This window comes from Neophocaena asiaeorientalis, unplaced genomic scaffold (genome assembly GCF_003031525.2).
Source record: "Neophocaena asiaeorientalis asiaeorientalis breed wild unplaced genomic scaffold, Neophocaena_asiaeorientalis_V1.1 scaffold714, whole genome shotgun sequence".
NCBI lineage: Eukaryota > Metazoa > Chordata > Mammalia > Artiodactyla > Phocoenidae > Neophocaena > Neophocaena asiaeorientalis.
In genome coordinates this window covers 298,193-315,964 of record NW_020175660.1, presented here as the reverse complement: position 1 = coordinate 315,964, position 17,772 = coordinate 298,193, and the positions used below count along the sequence as shown (strand labels likewise).

Sequence of the window (17,772 nt, the reverse complement as noted above, 5' to 3'; positions counted from 1 at the left end):
CTTCATGAAATCCACTCCCACATTTGGGCTGCAGTAGGAACCCAATTCTCACGAGTGGTGGTTGGGGGGGACTGATGCATGCTTATTCTTCTTCAAGGCCCACAAGTGGGCGTGTATATCGTGTGTGTCCACATGCATGTAGGTGAATTGAGTGTGTGGGTGTGTCTGCATTGCTACGTATAAGTGATACGGCATTCCCCAGCTCCTCAGATTAATTTCAAATCATTAATCTTCCTCCTTCCTGTAGAACCTGGGTCCTCATTTAGATTCATGGCGTGAGGCCAATTTGCTGTGTCCCCATCCTTGACCCTTCCGTCTTAGAACCTCTAGGTCATTTCCTGACAACGATTTACATCGGTGGATCTGCTCAAGCCCTCCCTCTCCAGTATTACTGTTGCCATCAATCTTGATGTTTCTGACATCCCTACGGACCACCCTGGGCTTCGAGTGCTTTGACCCCTTCACCTCCAGTGACCTTTGAGGACCTGCCCCCATGCCTCCTGTTAGCGTCTTGCATGTCACTGTCACTGTCCCAATCCATGACTAAATCCTGTCGTCCTTCTGACTCTTTCTGGCCTTTGTTCCTAAAACACAGGTCCTCTGCTTTATAACCCATGAATGCAGATACGAGGCTTGTATTCTCTCCGGTTTCTCCTAAGCTTAAAAAACAAACAAACAAAACACATACAACAAGTTTATTGTGGAAAAAGTTATATATCAAATTCACCCATTTCAGATGTATCATTCAGTGCTTTCTAGGAAATCTAGTGAGTTGTACAGTCTTCACCGTATCTAGCTCTACAGTACTTCCATCCCCCCAGTGAGATCCCTCATATTCATTTACAGTTAATCCCATTCCCAACCCCAGCCGGAGGAAACCTTTAATCTACTTTCTAGTTCTATAGATTTGCTTTTACAAACATTTACTATAAACAGAGTCATACCATATGTGGTCTTTTGTGTCTGGCCCTTTTCACTTGGCACATGTATTTGAGTTTCATCCTTCTCTAAGATTTCTGTGCCCTTCTGTGACTGCATCCTTTCCTGGTGCATCCTCTGTGGTTGTCCAGATAAACCCCTGTTCCCTTCATCCTGTATGATTCTTCTAAATTATTCTTGATTTCTTGTTACATTGAAACCCTGACCTGGTTCTATTGTCTACCCTCTGACTCTGACATCCAGCTTGCTGTATGCAGTTAGAGGAGAAAATCACAAATTTGTCCAGGTGGATGTATGAACAATGTGTGGCCTCCCAACTCAACTGGGCCTTCGGGACAGTTCCTTAACATGTCCTTTATTGGGCCCCTTGGCTACGTTCCTTAAGACTGTTTCAAAACTTTATCTTTCTCCTCAAGCAACCTAATAATCTTCTATCTTAAATTAGAAAACGAAGTGCTCTCATTTTAGGGAAAGAAATGGAGACATCTGGGCATGAGATTCTACTTCAACTTCCTATGAAGTTCATATCTGCAGACACGTGCCCTTGCCTCCAGTTTCGGGGTAGGGGGAGTGTTTTCCCTCCTGTTACAGCTCACCCCTCCACCAGCATCACGAGTCAACTCTCTTGTGCCTCCTCTGGACCTGGTTTCATAAATTAGTTTCCCTCCATTCTTTGTTGTTAACCTATCCTGATCCCCTGGATTTCTTTCTCTGTCATTAAATATGCTCCAAACTTAAACAAAACAAAAACAGAACAGACAAACAAATAAACCAAAAAAACCCAGAAAACCTCCCTGGATCGTGGGTTTCTGAGAAGAGAAGCAAGAACCAGAGATGCAAATGTGGCAAGTCTGAGATCTCTGACACGGCCACCTCCACCATTTTTTCTCTTTACTCTAGATATGTTGTTGGATTTCACAGTTTAGAAGTCAGTATATTTGCCCCTCTAGCCCGCATATGGGACCTGATAAAATCCTTCTATATAGTTTTCCCCAATTTGAATATGTAGTTTGGATCAGCTGTCACAACTGGTCATTCTAAAATAAACCTAGTTCTGACGATGCCTCCTACTTAAGAGACCCCAGAGCCAAGATAGGGATGATCACTGTACATTTTAATGCTCTTATGTTAACATCCACCTAGGCATAAGGATCCTAGTCTCCACCAGTCTTGGCAGCTTTAACCTCACAATCTAGTTCCATCTTAATGGGGTCTTGGGTGCCCGACTAGCTCAGTTAGTAGAGCATGAGACTATTAATGGGTCTTTGTCTATTTACTTTTAAGGTATTTTTAATTTATTTATTTTAGTTCTTTATTTTTGGCCGCTTTGGGTCTTTCTTGCTGCTCGTGGGCTTTCTCTAGTTGTGGCGAGTGGGGGCTACTCTTTGTTGCGGTGCACGGGCTACTCATTGTGGTGGCTTCTCTTGTTGCAGAGCACGGGCTCTAGGCACCTGGGCTTCAGGAGTTGTGGCTTGCGGGCTCTAAAGCGCAGGCTCAGTAGTTGTGGCGCACGGGCTTAGTTGCTCCGTGGCTTGTGGGATCTTCCCAGACCAGGGCTCGAACCCGTGTCCCCTGCATTGGCAGGCGGATTCTTAACCACTGTACCACCAGGGAAGCCCCCTTTGTCTATTTTTAAATTAAGCTCATCTTGGAAAGCAAAAATCTTGGGAGGTACTCTTGAGGTCACAGTACAGGATGCCCAGAGAGCCCCTTCACAGCATGGCTTTACTGAAGGACGAAGCAGCCCATATGTCTGAGAAGCCATGGGTTAAGGCAGGCAGAAGATCAAAGGAAGTGGATGACCCCTTTTTTCTTGGAGGATGTTATTCTCTGACATAGAGTCTGCATATAAAACAATCTAGGCCTGATACACTAATGAGATTCAAGGTAGTTATATACTCACCATATAACTTCTAAAGTATTTTAGAAAAGAGAGATACCAGTGTGGGCTAATGGCGTTTGGAGAGGTTTGGTGGAAAAATGGAGTGTCCCTGTGGCCTTGAAGTATAGGAAGGATGTAGATGAGGCCAGAAGAAGATAGAAGGGAGTTGGGGCAGGGATGGGGGTGGGCGGTAAGAGGGAAATACCAGCAAAAGAAAGGAGATAGTTCACTAAGGGGACTGTTAAGAAAGTGAAGAAAAACTGTAATTCCCACAGGAATGAAGATGGTTATAGACTCTTTTCTCCAGAAGTGGTCTCCAGGAGTTTTGAGGGTTTGGGGGAGAAATTTGTAAGGTGAAAGAGGTAATAACAGACACCTTAGTGCTGGATTTTCCTTACAACATTCAAAGTCACGAGGTGTCAACTCTCGGATCCATTTCCTCTGAACTGAACAACCCAAAGGGCAGAGGACAGGCCTTGACCCAGGGTAGAACCTAATGGTAAACTGAGGACTGCTGTCTGATGAGATGGGTTTGCCTTTCAGAGAGCGGACCTAGCCATCTCCGCCATCACCATCACCCCGGAGAGGGAGAGCGTGGTGGACTTCAGCAAGCGGTACATGGACTACTCGGTGGGGATCCTCATCAAGAAGCCCGAGGAGAAAATCAGCATCTTCTCCCTTTTTGCTCCTTTTGATTTTGCCGTGTGGGCCTGCATTGCAGCAGCCATCCCTGTGGTTGGCGTGATGATATTTGTGCTGAACCGGATACAGGCCGTGAGGGCTCAGAGTGCTGCCCAGCCCCGGCCATCTGCTTCTGCCACCTTAAACAGTGCCATCTGGATCGTCTACGGAGCCTTCGTACAGCAAGGTACCCTCCTGGTTTCTCAATGTTGGAAGAGCCCCAGGGGCTTGGAAGAACTTGTCTGTTGGCAAAGTTCTTGGACGCGTTTTGCCAAAGTCATTTTAAATGCAATTTTATTTAATCTCTAAGGTAGTCCTAGTATCATGCTGCTCCCAGGTTCTCTGAGTAATACCAGATAGGAACTAAATGAAATCACAACACGGAACTTAACTTCACGTCCTGATTTTCCACTTTAGATAAAATTAACCTGCGAGTTCTGCTTTGCACTTTCCTTGCCTCCCACATTAGATTGATTGTTATGCAGACAGGGTTGTCAGAAACTCCATCTTGTTTAAATTTGAAGTCTTAATGGGATAAAAAATCAAAATTGTTTTGCAATCATCTAAGCGGTACTCCAGCCATTCTTGAGATACAAAGTCTCCTGTCTCTGAGAAGTCTGGATAGCACTTGGGGAGTTACAGGATTGTGCAGTTTTGACTGGGAACAACAAGTTGCAAATTTCCTAATGTGAGTCCTAGCCTTATTTGCACCATGGCAAATGTATGTATCACTTGCTTGAGAGGTTATATAAGAATAGTCAGTGAGGAGTTTTCTTCTGCTACCACCTAAGGGACCAAGGAGAAACAATTGGCCTCAAAGAGGCAGCTTCTGACTACAAGTCACATGCAGTGATTTCTGAAAATCATAGGAAAAAAAAAAAAGGGCATCTAGCGAGGGCTGAGTAATAATAAAAGTGATATGGTGCATCTCATTTCTTAAAAGAAAGCCAGGAAATCCTCCAGGTAGGAGGTAATTTTACAGAATTGCTGAGACTGTTCCATGTGAATTTAAAATGGAAAGGGACATTACATAGGGTTGCAGCCCTGAAAGTTCTCAACACAGTGAGGTAGAATCTTCTAACTAGAAGATTTTGATATTCGGAACTCTACTGTTGGCATTTTGAGAAACATCCTGTCACTAAAAATGCCAATGCTAGCTTTTCCATATTTTGTGGTCTGCCATCCCTTTCCAAGATTGGTGGTCCTAGCATTTTTTCCCCAGAATTGTCAGAGCCCACCATAACCAGCCGGCAGTCACTTTCCTGATCCCCAGCTCACCACCAGGGGTGGTTCCTCATGCCTGGCCGCAGGGCAGAGAATTTCTCTGGAGATGCAAAGCAAGAGCAGAAGCCCAGGACCAATCCCCTTTGCCTGCCTCCTGCAGGTGGTGAATCCTCAGCGAACTCCATGGCCATGCGAATCGTGATGGGCAGCTGGTGGCTCTTCACCCTCATTGTGTGCTCCTCCTACACAGCCAATCTTGCTGCCTTCCTCACAGTGTCCAGGATGGATAACCCCATAAGGTAAGATCCATTACTCCTTCCAGAAGGCTGAAAAGAGAGGATGCAGACCTAGCCAGGGCAGCCTGGTGTCAAGGAGGCAGAGAAGGACTTAGATTCCAGGTCTGCCATTTGATGACAGTAATCTTTAACGCATGAGGAGCATCACTCCTGTTGTATTTTATTTCATGCACAATTAAACAATGTATAAATTCATTAAATAACATTTCTTTGAATATTTAAATTCTGCTTATAAGACTAATAAATCAAAACATTAAAAATTAACAACTTAAAAGTCCTCAGACCTTTCAACATTGATTACAAACTTATTTAATCAAAATTTTTAAACATTTAATTAAAATTAATTAAAACCACAAGTCTAATATATTTTTCCAATCTTCAAACATCTAAAAATTATTTTTAAAAACATGCCAGTTATCACAGTGATTAGAAAATTTATGTCACTTACAGTTACAAAATTGTAAAACTATTGGAACCAAGGACTAAAAATGTTTCATTTTAACCAAAATGTTAAAAATATGGCATAAAAGAATTAATTCAACATAGTGAAATAACTTGGAAATGCCTTTGCTTTGTAGTCAGATTCTCACATACTGTGTGAGTTACAAAAGAGCCTGGATAAAGTGAATGTCTGTTGGATATGTCATCGCTGAACTGACCAAAGGCAAAGATCTAGTCCATACTTCCTTGGGTGCAATACCTCTTCAGTATCACCTCTTACTTGATCCCTGATTATGGTTTTCTGTGTCCCTGCCTTCAGTAATTTCTCCTTTAATTCATCATATTGATTCTTTTGATCCATAGCCCTGTAATCAAGTCATCCATACTCAACCAGCTTCTATAGCTCCCAACTGCCTATTTGAAAGAGGTCAGATTCTTGATTAGGATTCAAAATTCAGAATGACATTATCTAACCTTTATTTTAATTGACATTTTATTGATATAATTATAGATTCACATGCAATTATAATTAGTAGTGCAGAGAGATCTCATAATATCTTTTAACAAGTTTGCCCCAATGGTAACATTTTGCAAAACCAGGATATTAATGTTGATACAATTGACTGATTCTATTCAGATTTCTCATCTGTACTTGCCCTCATTTCTGTGTGTGTGTGTGTGTGTGTGTGTGTGTGTGCATTTGATTCTACACAATCTTACCATATGTGTAGATTTGTATTGTTCTTTTATAATCACACTCACCTCCTTTGCACTTCTTTCCCTCCAGTCCTGTTCTTAATACCTGGAAAACACTAATGTGTTCTCCATCTCTAAAATTTTGTTATTTCAAATATGTTGTATAAGTTGAATCATACTTTTGGGATTGACTTTTTCTTTCAGTATAATTCTCTGGAGATTCATTCAAATTGTTATGTGTATTAATAGTTCATTGCTTCTTTTTGCTTGGTAGAAGCCAATGTAACACAGTTTATTTAACAATCCCCCTATTGAAGGACATCTGGGTTGTTTCCAGTTTGGGGCAATTATGAATAAAGCCACTGTGAACATTTGTGTGTAGGTTTTTGTGTGAACATGTTTTTATTAGTATGTGATACATATCCAAGAATGTAATTGCTGCATCTGTGGTAATAGCATGTTGTTTTATTAAAGAGCGATCAAACTGCTTTCTAGTGACTGTACCATTTTACCTTACTAGTAATGTAGGAATGATCCAGTTTCTTTGCCTCTTTGCCAATATTTAGTGTTGTCACTATTCTTTATTATACTATTCTGATAGGCATGGTGAGATAGTTCATTGTGGTTTTGTGTTTCCCTAACGACTAATTATACTGAATACCTTTTCATGTGCTTATTACTATCTGTGTATTCTGTTTGGTGAAATACCTTTTCATGTGTTTTGCCCATTTTCTCACTGGATTGTTAATGTTGAGTTTTGAAAGTTCTTTATATATTTTAGACACTGGTTTCTTGCCAGATGTGTGGTTTGCAAATATTTTCCCCCACTCTGAAGTTTGTTTTATCAACCTCTTACCAAGGTCTTTCACAAAGAGGAGTTTTTAATTCTTATGAGGTCTAATTTATAAATTTATTCTTTTGTGGATCATGCTTTCGGTATGAAGTCTAACTCTTTGCCTAGCCCTAGACCCTGAAGATAATCTGGGATTGTTTGTTTGTTTGTTTGCTTGTTTTTCTAAAAGTTTTTTAGTTTTACATTTTGGTCCACAATCAGTTTTGAGTTAATTTTTATATGAGGTGTGAAGTTTGAGTTCTCTTTTTTTTTTTTTTTTTTTTGGCTATGGATGTCCAATTGCTATAGCACCACTTATTAATTTAATTACTATTTAAGTTTGTCCGAAATCAGTTGAACATATTTATGTGGGTCTATTTCTGGGTTCTCTATTCATTCCATTGATCTATGTGCTGATTCCTTTGCCAATAGCACACTGTCTTGATTACTGTGGCTGCACAGTAAGCCTTAATACTGAGCATAGTGATTCCTCCCATTTTATTGTTCTTTGTCAAGATTGTTTTAACTATTCTGGGGCCTGCATTTTCCATACAAATTTTAGAATAAGTTTGTCTATGGCTATATAAAAACATTCTGTGGTTTTGACAGGAATTGCATTAATTATAGTTATAATTGCTTTAAGCCAAAAGATCATGATTTGCTGAGAATATTTAGCATGAATGGGTACTGGATTTTGCCAAATGCTTTTTTTAACATTACTTGCCATGATTATATGCTTTTTCTTCTTTAACTTATTAATATGGTAGATTAAATTGATTGTTTTTTTAAATGTATATCTTGAATGAATCTCACTTTGTCATGGTCTATGATTCTTTTCATATATTGTTGAATTCTGTTTGCTGATATTCTGGTTGAGGATTTTTGCATCCAAACTTAGAAGAAATATTGGTTTGTACTTTTATTTGTAGTGTCTTTGTCTGGTTTTGATATCAGGGTGACACTGGCCTCATAAAGTGATTTAGGAAATTATCTTCTGTTTTTTTGGAAGAGATTATGTAAAATTGCTGTTAATTCATCTTTAAGTGTTGGGCGTTATTCTTCAGGGAAACCATCCAGGCATGGAGATTTCATATTTTTGGAGCTTTTAAATTGTGAATTAAATTTTTCATAGCTATAGAGCAATTCATATTGTCTGTTTCATCAAGTCTAGTTGGTTTATAGTGTTGTTCATGTTTTCATTTACTTGTTGATCTTCTGCCTTGTTCTATCAATTACTGAAAGTGGGATATTGAAGTCTCCAACTATTTTTGTAGACCTGCCTCTTTCTCCCTTCAATTTTATCAATTTCTCTTCATTTGTTACATGTGTATATGTTTATAATTGTAATTGTTATATATTCTTATTGATGGCTGTTTTATCATTATATAATGTTCTTTGTTTCTCATAAAATTTTTATTTTAAAGTCTACTTTTTCTGATCATTAGCATAGCCACTCCAGTTCTCTTTTGATTATTGTTTGTACAGAATATTTTTTCTATCCTTTTGTATCAATCTATCTGTCTCTGAATCTAAAGCAAGTAGCTTCTACACAGCAAATAGTTGAATTGTGGTTTTTAATTCAGTCTACCAATGTCTACATTTTAATCAGAAAGTTTAATCCATTTATATTTAATGTAATTAGTGATAAAGAAGACTTCACTTCTGCCATTTTGCTATTCATTTTATATATGTCTTACATCTTTTTTGTTGTTCATTTTCTCCATTACTGCCTTATTTTGTGTTAAGTAGATATGTTTTGCATACCATTTTAATTACGTTATTGTTTCTTTTACTATATATTTTTTGAGTTATATTCTTAGTGGTTACCCTAGGTGTTACAATTAATAGTTTATAGCAATTTAACTTAGATTAATACTACCTTATTTTAATAGTGTACAAAAACTTTGCTCCTATATTATTCTGTTCCACTGCACCCCTGCCCCAACAACTCATTTTTGAAGCTGTCTGATCCCTTCCTTTTTAGGAGATAATTAGTATTTTTTTCCAATTTATTCAATGGATAGTCTTCTAAAGTTAGTTTTTAAATTGTTATTTTTTGGTATTTTACTTACTGAATAAACTTTACTTTTTTAAAAAAACAAATTTACCTAGATATTAGAATATATTATTAAAATGCATGTTGTTGTTTTTTTATTTTTGTTTTTAAAATTGTGGGAAAATATACATAACATAAATTTTATCTTTTTAATCATTTTAAGTGTACAATTCAGTGTCATTAAGTATAATCACAGTGTTCTGCAAATATCACTACTATCTCTAGATCACATCATCTGGCAAATATATATACAATATTCTTTATTCCCCTCTTCCCCAGACCCTGGAAACCACCATTCCATTTTCTGTCTCTATAAATTTGAATCTCTAGGTGCCTCATATAAGTGAAATAATACAGTTTTTGTCTTTGTATGACTGGTTTATTTCACTTAGCATGTCTTCAAGGTTCACCATTTTGTCATATGTGTCAGAATTTCCTTGCTTTTTAAGGATGAATAACATTTCATTGTATGTATATACCACATTTTATTGATCTATTCATCTGTCCAGGAACATGGGTTGCTTCCATCTTTTGGCTATTATTTAATAATGCTGCTATAAATATAGGCATAAAAATAGCTGTTCAAGTCCCTGCTTTCAATATTTTTGTGTATATAGTCAGAAGTGGAATTGCTGGATCATATGGAAAATTTATGTTTAATAATTTTGAGGAACTACCTTACCATATTCCACAGTAGCTGCACCATTTCACATTCCCACCAGCAAGACACAAGGATTCCAATTTCTTTAAATCCTCACCAATGCTTGTTTTTGTTTTTATTTTTGTAATAGCTATCCTAATGGGTATGAAGTGATCTCATTTTGGTATTGATTTGCATTTCCCTCATGATTAGAGATGTTGAGCATATTTTCATGTATTTATTTTCCATTTGCATACCTTCTTTATAGAAATTTCTATTCAGGTCCTTTGCCCATTTTTAATTGAGTTGTTTTTGTTTGTTTGTTACTGAGTTGTAGGAGATTTTTATATTCTGGATATTAATCCCTTACGAGATACGTGATTCGCAAATACTTTCTCCCATTCCGTGGGTTGCCTTTTCTTTCTGCTGATAGTGTCCTTGGATGCAGAATTTCTTTTTTTTTTAATTTTGATGAAGTCCAAATTATCTATTTCTTTGTTGTCGTCATTGCCTTTGCTTTTGTTGTCATAACTAAGAAATCTTGACACCATTGTTGAAAATCATTTGACCACTTATGGGGCAGTATTTCTATGTTGTCTGTTCTATTCCATTTGTTTGTATGTCTGTCATCATGCCAGTTCCTCACTGTTTTGATTACTGTGGCTTGTAGTACATTTTAAATTCAGAAGTTTGAGATCTCCGACTTTGTTCTTTATCAAGATTGTTTTGGCTATTTGATGTCCCTTGAGATTCCATATGAATTTTAGGGTGGATTTTTCTATTTCTGCAGAAAACATCATTGGAATTTTGATACCGGTTGCATTGAATTTATAGATTGCTTTAGGTAGTATTGGCATCATAGCAATATTAAGTCTTCCAATCCATGAATACAGGATTCATTCCATTTATTTGCGTTTTAAATTTTTTTTCCAAAATTTTTAGTTTTTGGTGTACATGCCTTTTTGTTATTTTTCTTCAGTATTTTATTCTTTTTGATATTATTGTAATTGGAATTGTTTTTATAATTTCCCTTTCAGACTGTTCGTTCTGAATGTATAGAAATGCAGCTGGGTTTTGTGCATTGATTTTTGTATCCTGAAACATTGCTTAATTAGTCTGTTAGTTCTAATAGTTTTGTGTGTGTGTGTGCATATGTGTCTGTCTAATTTTAGCATTTTCTACATATAAGATCACATTGTCTGACAACAGAGATACTTTTACTTCTTCCTTTCCAATTTATTTCCAATTATTTCTTTTTCTTACCTAATTGTCTAACTATAATTTCAAGTACTATGTTGAGTACTACATGGTAAAAGAAGATATCCTTGTCTTGTTCCTAATTTTAGAGAAAAGTCTTTCAGTCTTTCACCATTGAGTATGACGCTAGCTTTGGGTTTCTCAACCATTGTTACATTATGGATGTTTCCTTTTGTTCCTAGCCTGTTGAGTTTTTATTATGAAAGGGTGCTGGATTTTTTCAAGTGCTTTTTCTGCATTGAGATGATAATGTGGTTTGTATCTTCATTCTGTTAATGTGCTATATTACATTGATAAAATTTTTTATGTTGAACCATTCTTGCATTCCAGGGATAAATCCTTCTTGGTCATGGTACATAATCCTTTTAATATGCTGTTGAATTCAGTTTGCAAGTATTTCACTGAGAAGTTTTGCATCAACATTCATTAGGAATATTGGTTGGTAGTTTTCTTTTTTTGTAGTGTCTTTTTTGGACTTTAGTATCAAGGTAATGCTGGCCTCGTAAAACGAATTAGGAAGTATTCCCTCCACTTGAATTTTTTGGGTAAGAGTTTGATGAAGATTGGTGTTTCTTCTTCTTTTTAAAAATTATTTATTTATTTGGCTGCATTGGGTCTTCTTTGTTGCGCGTGGGCTTTCTCTAGTTGCAGAGAGCAGGAGCTACTCTGTGTTGCAGTGCACGGGCTTCTCATTGCAGTGGCTTCTCTTGTTGTGGAGCACAGCACACTGACTTCAGTAATTGTGGCTCATGGGCTCTAGAGCACAGGCTTAGTAGTTGTGGTGCACGGGCTTAGTTGCTCCATGGCATGTGGGATCTTCTCAGGGGTCGAACCTGTGTCCCCTGCATTGGCAGGTGGATTCTTAACCACTGAGCCACCAGGGAAGTCCTGGTGTTTATTCTTCTTTAAATTGTAGAATTCCACAGTGAAGCTAGCTGGTCCTGGGCTTTTCTGATTAGATCCTGATTAGATCTCCTTACTAGTTATAGGTCTATTCAAATATTCTGTTTCTTCATGGTTCAGTCTTAGTAGGTTGTGCATTTCTAGAAATTTGTCCATTTTTTCTAGATAGACTATATAATTTGTTGAAATACAGTTGACAGGTATACGATATAAATACATTTGTTCTTACTGCTATCATGTTTACATGATTTTTATGCATTCTTAATTATTTTCATAAAGTTTAACATTCAGTTACCATTGTTATTACTGTGTTTCTCCCACCACCTTGCCCCCACTAGAAATTAAGCATCCTCTTTTAACCTCCAGTGGTATCCTTTAGGCTTAAATTTGCATGCACTGCTATTTCTCTTTCAGAATCAAGAGTGAAACCATGTATTCATATCTCTGCCTACGTAAGAGGATAGTGGAATATCTTTTTTTCCTCTTCTTCCACCTACTCAATCATTTCTTTGGTTGACAGAATCTGAGATTTTAGACTCAGTTTATTCTGATTTTCTTCTTTTGTTATGTTTTTAAATCTTCTGCGGTTTCTCTAAGATACATATTTGGCATTTGCATTCTTTTGTTTTATCTCATCCATATTTATAGTCATTATTTGGACTGAATTCTATGTTCAAAATGTTTCAGTGCTTGTTGAATACCTCTTTATGATTTAGCCATCATTCGTTTCTTTATTTTAATGCATTTTTATTCAACTAGAATAGCTCTTTGAGCAATATCTCTAGCAAGAGTGGTATCTTTTCTGGGACAGCATATCTGCGAATCTTTTTCTGTTGTGTTTACACATGAATTAAACTTATCTGGGTGTAATGTTCTTGTGTCACAACTTCTCCCCTTACTATTCTATTGCCTGAGCAATGGAGCAACTTCTATAGAATTTGTTCCCTTGCTCTTCTTGTATGTAATGCTACAGAGAAGCATAAGTATACCCCATTCACCTCCTCTTTCTCCTCTCCTCTTTCTTTACCTCTCCTCCCCTTCTTACTCTGTTCTCTGTTCTTCCCTCTTTCTCTCCCCCCCATTTCCATCATCTTCCCCTTCCTCCTTCCCTTTCCCTTCCTCTTCCTCCCTCTTCCTCCCTCTAGTTTAATCCTTCCTCCTCCTCCCTCCCATCCCTCTTTCTCCATATCCACATGAAAACCTGCATGTGAATTTTTTATAGCAGTTTTCCTAAATTGTCAAAATGTGGCAACAACTAAGATGTCCTTAAAGAGGTAAAATATAAATAAACTGGAGTACATCCAGGTAATGGAATATTATTCAGTGCTAAAAAGAAAGGAACTATCAAGCCATGGAAAACCATGGAGGAACCTTAAATATATATTGATAAGTGAAAGCCTTATGATAAATAAATACATATGTATGTGTATATATATTTACAAATTTTATAATGTATAGATTTATTTTATATATGTGTATAAGGAGAGAGAGATGTATGGATTTTATGAAGACCTATGTATGTAAATTTTAAGATATCTTTGTGGATAAAATGGGAAAAAATATGAGCAGGGCAGCGGTAGATATGTATTAGGCCAAATAAAGCCAACTTAACATATTTTTAGTTGATCATGCTATTGTTGTATCTAAGAAGTCATGGCCAAACCCAAGGTGGATCAATTGCTCTTTGCAAACTAAACTTAAAGGCTTTTTACACATTGATCATCATCAATTTGGATGTAAAGATTCCGTTTTTAAAATTAACTTATGGATAAAGACATTGAACAGGAATCATAAACAGTTGGATGTGACCTGAATTTACTTCCCAAGTTTATAGGGTTTTTTGGTAGCATAGTGTTTTAAATATTTAAATTTGAATGACTTTGGTGGTGCTAGCACTCTTCAGGTTGCCTTTGGTCCCACCATCCTCTGTTTTATTACAGCTGCTAGCTTCACACTTTCACATACTCACCTTTCAACATCAAGTCATTCAAGTTAGTGCCCTATGACAAAGAAGACCTGGATGACTCTTTGTGAGCTGGCAGGTCTTAACACATCTGTGCTATTCAAAGTGTGGCACACAGACCAACATTGCTGGCATAAATCCCAGGCCTTATCTCAGATCTCATGAATCAGAATTTATATCTAAGTAGGTCTCCAAATGATTTTTATTGACATTAAAGTTTGAAAAGCACTGCCTCCAATTAGACAAAAATGATCTATGAAATTCTAATAGCCTGAAGCGATTGGCTTCAGCTAACAAACACATTTTAATAGAGCTATACATCAGTTCCTGCCTTTGGGGCACCACAAACTGGAAAAGAAAGATGGTGCATATTAATGGTACCAAGAAAATGAATGTGGGACTTAACTCTACATGCCATGATGGAATAACAGTTATCTCACTAGACCTCCCATCATTAACAACTATAAAACTGGAAAAATATGCTGTTTACAAGCATTTTAAACATAAAGGCACAGGTAGATTGAGAAAGAAGGGAAAAGATATGCCATGCAAATAATAAGCATAAGAAAGCTTGTGAGGATATCTCAACATTAGACAAAGTAGAATTTATGCCATAGAGTATTACAAGGGGTAAAGGGGGACCTTACATAATGATAAAAGAAACAATTTCACCAAAAAGGCAATTCTAAATATGTTTGTACTTTGTAACGAAGCATCAAAGTTTATGATATAAATTTTGACAAATCTAATGGGAGAAATAGAAAAATCTAATATAGTCCAAATTTTAATTTCATTCTCTTAGAAATTGACATAACAAGTAAGCAAAAGACTAACAAGGCTTTAGAAGATCTAAAAAATGCTATCCACCAACTTGAGGTAATTGACATTTATAGGACACTATACCCAACAATTGCAGAATACACATTCTTTTCAAGTATGCATCCACCAAGATGCATCATTCATTGGGCCATAGAGTTAAATCTCAATCAAGTTCAAAAGAATAAAATCTTACCAAGTATGTTCTATCACTATAATTGAGTTAAAGTAGAAAGCCAAAAAAAAAAAATCTAGAAAATCCCCACTGAAATTTAAATAACATAATTCTAAACATATGGGTCAAAGAAAAAAAATCATAAAAGAAGTATAAAAATTATTTCTAAGTAAGCAATAATGAAAACACAATATATCAAAATTTGTGGAAGGCAGGTAAAATAATGCTTAAAGGAAAGCTTATAGCTTTAAATGCCTATATAAGGACAGAAAATGATTAAATTTGAGATTTTTAGTTTCCCTCTCAGAAAAGATAAAAAAAAAATAAGAACAGGCTAAACTCAAAGTAATTTTAAAGAAAGACATAGATTATGTATAACGACATAGAAAATTAGCAAAGTCAAAAGTTGGTTGTTTGATAAGTTTAATAAAGTTAATAAGCCCCAAACAAGAATAATAAAGAAAAATGAGAGAAAACTGAAATTATTAATATCATGAATGAAAGTGGGGATTTCAGTATAGATCTTTTAGACATTAAATGAATAATAAGACAATATTATGCACAATTTATGCCAGTAAATTCAACAACTTAAATGAAATGGATACATTTCTTTAAAAACACATCTTATAAAAATTCATTTAAAAAGAGACAGAAAATCTGAATATTAATTATCTATTAAATATATTGGATTTGTAAGCCTCACTACAAATGAAATTCTAGCCAACAGGCAAATAAATGACACTAATCGTAAACTTTTTCAGAAAATAGAGGAGAAAATGTTTTTTAATTCATTTAATGAAACTGGCATAATTCTGATACCCAAAACCAAAAAAGATACTACAAGAAAAGAAAATCACTGCCCAATATCTCCCATGAACTTAGATGTAAACATCCTCAACAAAATGGTAGGAGATTGAATCTAGCAATATATAAACAGGATAATACATCATATTCCAGTGTAGTATTATCCCTGGGATACAAGCTCGTTTCAGTATTTGAAAACCAGTTAATGTGATTCACCACATTAACAAAATAAAGGACAAAATTCACGTGATCATCTCAAATGATACAGAAAAGCATCTGACAAAATTAACCACCCATTCATGATTAATAAATAAATACATAAAAGGAAACTTCCACACCCTGATAACAGCACAGAGAACTGACTACTAACAACATACTTAGTGATGCTTTTTCCCCAACATCATATTGTGGGTCCTTGTCTGACCAACAAGCAATAAAAGAAATGAAAGGTGTACAGACTTGAGCGGGAGAAGTAACACTGTTTGTTTTCCGATGACATTTTGTGAAAAATCCTAAAAGTCTTTTAATAAAATTAAATCTAATAAATAAATCTTCATAGGCTGCCAGAAACAAAGTCCCTATACAAAAATCAATTGTATTTTTACATACTAATAACCAACAACTGGAAAACAAGTTTTAAAAAATTATAATAGTACCAAAAGTACAAATTCTTAGGAATGCGTTTTTTAAAAAATGTATAGGTTACACCTGTAGCAGAAAATTTAGTGGAAAATGTCACCAAGAGAAATTAAAGATCTAAATAAATGGAGAGATATCCAATATTCATGGATTGGAATACTCAATATGTTGAGATGGCAAATCGTCCTAACTGAGCTGTAGAGTCAATGCAATCCCCATTAAAATCCCAGCAGACTTTTAAAAAATAGAACTGGAAAAGATTATATATATATTCAAAGGCTCTAGAATGGGGAACAGAATTTTGAAAAAGAACAAAGTTGGAAGACCAGCACTACTTGATTTCAAGACTTTCTACAAAGCTGTAGGGGCATTCTGCATGCCCTCTAACTGTATTTAATCTCATGTCTCAGTGCTCTAGCTTCCCTGGCTACGTTCCTCAAAGATCACAGTTAGTTTTCTGCTCTGTGGCCTTCACTAAGCTAGTAATTTTTGGAACACTCTTCTATGCTTTTGACCCAGCCAACACTGACTCATTTCTCAAGTCTCTACTCAAATGTCACCTCCTCACAGTGGCCTTCCTGGATATTCCTCAATTTAAATCACTCTTTTCTATTTTTCTCCTTCATATACTTTAGTACTTTTCTTTCTTAGTAATTGTCACATGAGTTTATGTGTTTACTTTTTGTTATAATGCATCCATCCTTCTAGATAATAAACTCCGTGAATCCAGGGACTGAGTTTGTTTGTCCTCCATTGTATAACCAATGCTTAGCACAATGCCTGTCACAGCTCAGCTGCCTTAACAAAATACCATAGACTGGATGGCTTAAACAATAGGAATTTATTTCTCATGGTCCTGGGGGCTGGGAAGTCCAAGATCCCGGTGCCAGCAGATTTGTTTCTTGGTGAGAGTCCTCTTCCTGGCTTGCAGATGGCCTCCTTCTCTCTGCTGGGTCCTCACATGGTGGAGAGAGAAGGAGCACTGGTCTTTCTTCTTCTTCTTATAAGGTCACTAATCCCATCATGGGGGCTCCACCCTCATGACCTTATCTAAACCTAATTACCTCCCAAAGGCTCACCTCGAAATACCATCACATCGGAGGTAAGGGCTTCAACTTGTGAATTTGGTGAGGGCTGGGTGGGATACAACATTCAGTTCATACCGCTCACTATGTATGCCCAATACATGTTAAATGGATGCATTAAGTTTTGAAGGAAGACTTGTTCTTTTTGGTTCATTTATAGAAAATGAGGAACTTTGGGTAGAACAATTGAAGATATAGAGTTTAGCTCAACAACAAAAAGTCCCTTCCTGGTGTCAGACCTGTCTGAAGTTTAGTAAATGACCTTGGGAGGTGATGAGCTGCGTATCCCTAGAAGTGTGTCTGCAATAGCTGGGAATCAGGAATGTCACTCCTAAACTCTGAAGTCATGTATTCTGTGCTCCTTGTTTTTCGGGTCACACTCCATTTATAGATCTGTATGCAAAGAAGGAGTTGGCTTTGCTTTTTGTTTGGTTTTCCCTGAT

The 17,772-nt window shown here is 36.6% G+C and overlaps 1 protein-coding gene across 1 annotated transcript in view; it reads left to right on the top strand.

Moving 5' to 3' along the window:
- GRID1 (glutamate ionotropic receptor delta type subunit 1) overlaps positions 1 to 17,772 on the top strand; it is a 662,424-nt gene that overhangs the window by 545,332 nt on the left and 99,320 nt on the right. Inside the window, exons 11-12 of the mRNA XM_024731429.1 lie at positions 3,365 to 3,689; positions 4,887 to 5,025. Coding sequence (XP_024587197.1) covers positions 3,365 to 3,689; positions 4,887 to 5,025 — 464 coding nt within the window. The remainder of the gene's footprint in view (positions 1 to 3,364; positions 3,690 to 4,886; positions 5,026 to 17,772) is intronic.